This window comes from Arachis ipaensis, chromosome B4 (genome assembly GCF_059453495.1).
Source record: "Arachis ipaensis isolate K30076 ecotype BB chromosome B4, ASM5945349v1, whole genome shotgun sequence".
Lineage (NCBI taxonomy): Eukaryota > Viridiplantae > Streptophyta > Magnoliopsida > Fabales > Fabaceae > Arachis > Arachis ipaensis.
Genome location: NC_142439.1, coordinates 104,068,252 through 104,075,392, shown reverse-complemented (window position 1 = coordinate 104,075,392; position 7,141 = coordinate 104,068,252). Strand labels below are relative to the sequence as shown.

Genomic DNA, 7,141 nt, shown 5'->3' with positions numbered 1-7,141 from the left:
TTTTCCCTTTCATTTGAGTTCTTCTCTTGTGAATCCTTGGGAATTTCCTTCAATTCCTTCCCACTTCTGAGGGTGATAGCCTGACATTCCTCTCTTGGGTTTGGAACGGTTTTACTGCACAGGTCATGGCTGGGAATTTGCTTGAATAGGTAGCCAATTTGTGTCTCAAGTTTCTTGATGGCAGCATCATGATTCTGCATATTGGAGCGCACTTCCTCCCGGAACATTTTACTGTCTTGAACTTCCTTGCATATACGTTCAAGTAGAGTCTCAATCCTTGACAGTCTATCTTCAGATGTTGATGAGTTGGAGTTGGAGTGATGAGAAGGGCCATTTTGGCTTTGGTATGGATGTTGAGGTGTGTTGTTAGGTGGGTGCTGATATGATCTCTGTGTGGAATGTTGGTGAGCTGCATTGTTGTTGGGGTTGTGATGTCTCTGATCTTGGCCTTGATCTTGTTGATTTCCCCACCCAAAGTTTGGGTGGTTCCTCCAACCAGGATTATAAGTTTTGGAATATGGATCATGGGTCTGCCTAGGTGAGTTTCCAATGTAGTTGGCTTGTTCCTGATCACCCTCTGCCTCTGCATTTACTCTTTCTTGAGTTGCTGATGAAGTGGTGATTGCTGCTACTTGGTTCCTCTCCATCTTCTTGGTAAGGTTAGCCAGCTGCTTGGTAATCAGCTTGTTCTGGGCCAGCAGTGCATCCACATTATTTAGCTCCATTACTCCTCTAGTGTTGCCTCTTTCAGAAGCATAGAAGTAGTCATTCTCGGCTACAGTCTCAATGACATCTATGGCTTCTTCAATGGTCTTCTTGTTTAGAGATCCCCCAGATGAGTGGTCTACTGCCTTCTTTGATTCGTAAGAAAGACCGTCATAGAAGATGTGTAACTGCACCCATTCGTTGAACATATCTGGTGGGCACCTTCTTGTCAAGTCCTTAAACCTCTCCCATGCTTCATATAGAGTCTCACCATCTTGTTGCCTGAAGGTCTGTACCTCAGCTCTCAACCTGTTGATCCGTTAAGGAGGATAGAATCTCGCCAAGAATTTGTTCACCACATCTTCTCAGGTTGTTAAACTCTCCTTCGAAAAGGATTCCAGCCATTTGGATGCTTTGTCCTTGAGAGAGAAGGGAAACAAAAGCAGTCTATAGGTGTCGGATGAACACCATTAGACTTCACAGTATCACATATCCTCAAGAATGTGGTTAGATATTGATTGGGGTCTTCTTGGACACTTTCTCCGAATGAACAGTTGTTCTGAACAAGGGTGATAAGCTGTGGCTTTAGTTCGAAGTTATTGGCATGTATGGTTGGCTTTTGAATGCTACTTCCACAGTTTCCTGGGTTTGGATTGATGTAAGAGCCCAGAACTCTTCTCTCTTGCCCAGCATGATTTGCTGAACCTTCTCTGCCATAGTTGTGAGCCTCTTCTTCATGATGGTTCTTCATATTCTCATCCATGTCTGGTTCAAAGTACTCTTCCTCTTCCTCAGCACCAACAATTCTCTTTTCTCTTGCTTCCCTCCTTAGTCTAAGGAAGGTCCTCTCAAGTTCAGAATCGAAGGAAGTTAAAGCCCCGCTTCTTCTACCTATCATACAACCAACAAGGCCAAAGCAAAAAGAAGATAGAGAGTATTCTTTGTTAAAAAAAATGCTGTTAGTGTGAGTGATGCAATATATCAAACAGTTAGTGGGTTAGTGAACTAAATTGTAACAACTACGAGAACACCACTAACGGGTAGGGGTAAAGGGAAGGAAATAACTAAAACTAAAAGTAAATTAATCAAACAGAATTTAAATCAAACAAAAAAAATGCTCAATCTAGTTATCCACCAATTTAATCATTGTTGATACAAAATCAATCCCCGGCAACGGCGCCATAAACTTGATGCACGGAAACTTGTCTCTTAACAATTTTCCCTCGGCAAGTATACCAAATTGTCGTCAAGTAAAAACTCACAATAGAGTGAGGTCGAATTCCACAGGGATTGATTGGTCAAGAAACTTTAATTAGAGGAATGTTCTAGTTGAGCTAAGCAGAATTTGATTTAAGAATTGCAGGAAATTAAATGGCGGGAAAGTAAATAACAGAAAGTGTAAATGCTGGAATTAAAGAGCAAAATGTAAATGGCGGAAAGTAAATTGCAGAATCTTAAATGGGGATTTGGGGAAATGAACATAAAAGTAAATGGCAGAAAGTAAAGAGAATGGGTAAGATCAGAAATGGGGGATTTATTGGGCTCAGGAGATGTTGTATTCTCTGGATCAAGTTCATCTCCATCTCTTCCTCAATCAATGCATTCATTGATCTCCTTGGCAATCTTAAGTGATTGAATTCTAATTCCTTGGTAATTCAATCTCTCAAATATTGATCAATAGCCAATTCCTTGGTCTAATTGCTCATGAGAAGAGATGAAGAGTGGTCACTGATTATACCACATGTATTCCCAAATCAAAGTGTTGGTAGGATTATATGTCACTATATCCATCCAAACCCCAATTTGGTCCAACATGAGAAAGCATTTCTAGCATGATCTCTTCATTCATCTTCCAAGGTTCCGAAGAGATCCAAGTATGAATAGCTTCTTTTCCAAGACAACTACCCAATTGGATGAAGATTGAAAGATTTCTAGTAAAATCAAGAGAAAAGAAAGAAGAAGAATAATGAAAACTATTATTGATCCATCAAATTACAACAGAGCTCCCTAACCCAATGAAAGGGGTTTAGTTGTCCATAGCTCTGGGAATGGAAAGCAAAGATGGAGAATACATTCTGAAAGTAAAACTAAAAGTTATAGAGAAAGTAAAATTATACAGAGAGTAGTTCTCCCAATGCCCCAAAAGCTCCCTCTCTAGTTCAAAACTACTCCTATATATACTACTCTTCTGATCTTCTAGTTGGCTCTTCAAGTCTTTGGATATGGGCCTTTGGATCTTGAGTTTGAAGCAATTTGGAATCTTCAGTGGGCTCAGCTTTACTTGCAGAGAAAGTGTGAAGTAGACATGGACTTTAGCTAGGACGTTAGTGGCGTTAACGTTAAGTGAAAATGTGGGTTCGGGAACGTTAGTGACGATCACCTTTTTCACTAACGTTCCTAGCCCAAGATGGTTCATGTTAACTTCAACGTTAGTGGCACTAACGTGACCACTAACGTTGCCTCTTAGTCCATCGCAAGCGTTATTGGCGTTTACCTTTGCCAATAACGTTGCTCTTAGCCCCCCTTTTCTCACGTTAGAGTCCACGTTAGTATAACTAACGTGGCTCTTAACGTGGGCATGCCTTAGCCTCGAGAGCGTTAGTGACACTTACCTTTCTCACTAACGCTCCAAACGCCCTTTCTCACGTTAGTGCCTCACGTTAATTGTCTTAACGTGGCTACTAACGTTGTGGTGATAGCCATCTCCAACGTTAGTGACAAAGGTGAGTGTCACTAACGTTGGCTCATCATTCCTTCCTCCACGTTAGCTTCCACATTAATGCAATTAACGTGGCAGCCAACGTGGCTCATAGTGGCTTGGTCCAACGTTAGTGACAAAGGTGAGTGTCACTAACGTTAACGATTCCTTGCTCCTCCCACGTTAGAGTTCACGTTAATGTAGTTAACGTGACTCTTAACGTGGCCAATTGGGCTTAGTCCAACGTTAGTGGCAAAGGTGAGTGTCACGAACGTTGGCATGGTCCTCCTTTCCACGTTAGAGTTCACGTTAACTAAGTTAACGTGACTCTTAACGTGGCTAATTGCTAATTTGGAGCGTTAGTGGTGTTCACTTTTACCACTAACGCTGGAGCTCCCTTTTTCTCCACGTTAACTACCACGTTAATGTAGTTAACGTGACAATTAACGTGGGCCATGATGGTCTCGAAGGCGTTATTGGCAATCACTTTTCTCATTAACGTTGCAAGTTTATTCCCATTCCACGTTAGAGGTCACATTAATTAGATTAACGTGGCTGCTAACGTGGCTCTTCCTTGCTTCCTTTGTCCTGAAATCAAGCAAATAAAGTGCATCAAAGCTCTAATCCAAGTTATGAGACATGCATTATCCAATTTGTCATTCAATTCATGCATAATTCTCATAAAATCACATGAAATTCATAATGTTTGCTTGAATCAAGATGTAAGTGATTATCTACCCAAGACTTGCTTATTAACTAAGAAAATGCATGAAACTACCCTAAAGCAGTAAAGAAAAGGTCAGTGAAACTGGCCAAAATGCTCTGGCATCACCCGGTGCACTTGTCGGTTAAGTTGTATGAGTTATCAATTCGCGTATCAGTTCTCTCGAATTGTCCATCCATTTTTGGATGATAAGTGGTACTTAAACACAATCGGGTACTGAACTCCTTCTGAAAGGCTCCCCAAAACCTTGAAGTGAAACGGGGATCACGATCCGATACAATTGTAGTCGGCACGCTATGTAATCGCATAACTTATCTAGAGAATATGTCATCTGAACAAGTAGAAAATGAGCGGATTTAGTCAACCGATCAACACTCACCCAAATCGCATCAAACCCAGCTCGTGTCTTTGGTAAACCGGTTACAAAATCCATAGTGATGCCTTCCCATTTGCATGCAGAACCTCTAAAGGTTATAACAAGCTAGATGGCTTCTGATGTTCAATTTTTACCTTTTGACACGTCAGACACTTAGCCACATACACCGCCACGTCATTCTTCATTGTTGGCCACCAGGACGTCCTCTTCAAGTCCTGATACGTCTTAGTAACTCTAGGATGAATTGAAAATCCACTCTTATGAGTTTCGGATAATATTTCATTCCACAAGCTTCCCACACTTGGTACGTAAATTCTCTCTTTGTACCTCTAAATCCCTTCTTGATCCTTCTTAATCTCTTCTGTTTTTCCTTTTCCCACAGCCTTTATCATTTTTTGTAATTCTTCACTCTCTTGTGCTTTCTGAATTTTAGTCTTAAAGTTACTCGGGATTTACAATTAGTTCAATCTCACACCTTCAGCCACATCCTCCACTCCTAACCTCAAACTCGCAAACTTGCTTAACAACTCCTCTTCCTTGAGCATCATCCATGCCACATTCAAAGACTTCCTACTCAAGGCATCCGCCACCACATTCACCTTTCTGGAATGATAGTTCAAGTCAAAATCTTTGTCCGTCAACAACTCCATCCACCTTCTCTGCCTCATGTTCATCTCCTTTTGATAAAAAAATATACTTCAAACTCGTAGTCAGAGAAGACCCTAAACTTCACTCGGTATAGATAATGCCTCTAAATTTTCAAAGCGAAAACAACAGCCGCTAGCTCCAAGTCATGCGTAGGATAATTCATTTCATGTGGTCTCAGTTGTCGTGAGACATAAGCCACCATGTTTTGATGTTGCATCAACACATAATCTAAGCCTTTTAATGATACATCGCAATAAACTTTAAACGGTTCATTCGGCTCAGGTAGAATAAGTACTAGTGCAGAGGTTCACCTTTCTTTCAAGCTTTGAAAACTTTCTTCGCACTCTGACAACCACACAAATGGTACTTCTTTACGCGTCAACTTCGTCATTCGCAAGGAAATTTGTGAGAATTCTTTGATGAATCTCCTATAATATCTAGCCAATCCTAAGAAACTTTTAATCTCAATTACGGTCGTCGGCCTCTTCCACTCAGTCATTGCCTCAATCTTAGATGGATCCACTGCAATCCATCCTTACTCACCACATGAACGAAGAACATCACTTCTCTCTATCAAAATTCGCACTTCAAAAGCTTCGCATACAATTTCTTCTCCTTCAAGATTTGCAACACAACTCTCAAGTGTTCTTCATGCTTCTCTTTGGTTTTAGAATACAGTAGTATGTTGTCTATGAATACCACCACAAATTTACCCAAAAAGGGTTGGAACACCCTGTTCATGTAATCTATGAACACAGTAGGGGCGTTCGTTAGCCCAAAGGACATCACCGCGTAATCATAGTGACCATATCAAGTTCAGAACGCAGTCATTGGAATGTCAGCTTCTTTCACTCTAATCTGATGTTAACCCGACCTTAGGTTGATCTTTGAAAACACGCGTGCTCCTTGTAACTGGTCCATCAGATCATCAATAACACAGGTCCTCCCCACAGAAAAACACTTGGTCAAATTAAGTTCATCTCTATCAACTCTTCTAATTGCTTATTCAACTCTACCAATTCTAACGGTGCCATTTGGTAACGTGCAATCGACACTGGTCCAGCCCCCAACACTAAGTCTATAGCGAATTCGATTTTTCTCTGAGATGGGAACTCGGGTATGTCTTTGGGAAATTCTCGCACAATCGGTATTCGGTCTAAGTCTTGTTGATCTCCTAAAGAATTTGCAGCCAAAAGGATAAATCCCTGGCATTCTGCTCAACTGCAACTCACCATCACCACATTTAAATAATAACTTTACAAAACCACCGGTTCCTTTGATTCCTCAGACATAAACCGGACGGAATGCTTAAAACAATCCAACAACACCCGATTCATTGATAATCAATCCAAACCCAAAATCAAGTCTAACTTAGTCATTGGCAAATAGATAAAATCATGAATAAACTCTTGGTTTTCCACCCTAAAAGGAACTTCTTGACATCCTAGTTTGGTCACCACAGTTTTAGAAGCAAGGGTATGCATATGTAGATCAAATGACAATGTCGACACCCTTAATCCTAATTCAGTAGCTTTATCATAATCTATAAATGAATGAGAGGCTCCAGTATCATACAAATTAGTTAACACTTTATCATTGATTTCACATTTACCTTTGATCAAAGCATCCGACTTAGCAACATCATCTGCCATTAGGGCATACACACGGCCTTGCTGTTGGGCTCTCCTGGCATTCCAATCGGTCTTCTCGGGATAGTTACGAGACATATGACTAGCTCCTCCACAGCTATAGCAAAGTCCCAAACCAGCTCTACAAGGAGTTTCCGGATGACAGCTTCCACACCGCCTACAAGTCAGTTCATTCTGAGGTTGCCTTCCGTATCTCCTTCCTTGGTGGTTTTTGTTCCCTCAGTAAGTAGCTTGGCCACATTGAGGTTGTTGAACATAACCCCCTCTCTTAAAGTTTCGGCCCCTTGGAGTAAAGGATCTTGCACGTCCTCCTCGGTTGTGGTAACCACCATAGCTAGAAC

The 7,141-nt window shown here is 41.1% G+C and overlaps 1 protein-coding gene and 1 non-coding gene across 2 annotated transcripts; one reads left to right on the top strand and one right to left on the bottom strand.

Annotated features, from left to right (window-relative positions):
• The first annotated feature begins 909 nt into the window (after positions 1-909).
• LOC148568637 (small nucleolar RNA R71) lies at positions 910-1,016 on the top strand. Its single transcript, XR_015881886.1, has one exon. It is a non-coding gene; the product is annotated as a small nucleolar RNA R71 (small nucleolar RNA).
• A 5,478-nt stretch (positions 1,017-6,494) lies between these two features.
• Positions 6,495-6,878, bottom strand: LOC107636731 (uncharacterized). Its single transcript, XM_016340225.1, has one exon. The coding sequence runs from the start codon at positions 6,876-6,878 to the stop codon at positions 6,495-6,497; it is 384 nt and encodes a 127-aa protein (XP_016195711.1).
• Positions 6,879-7,141: the final 263 nt, after the last annotated feature.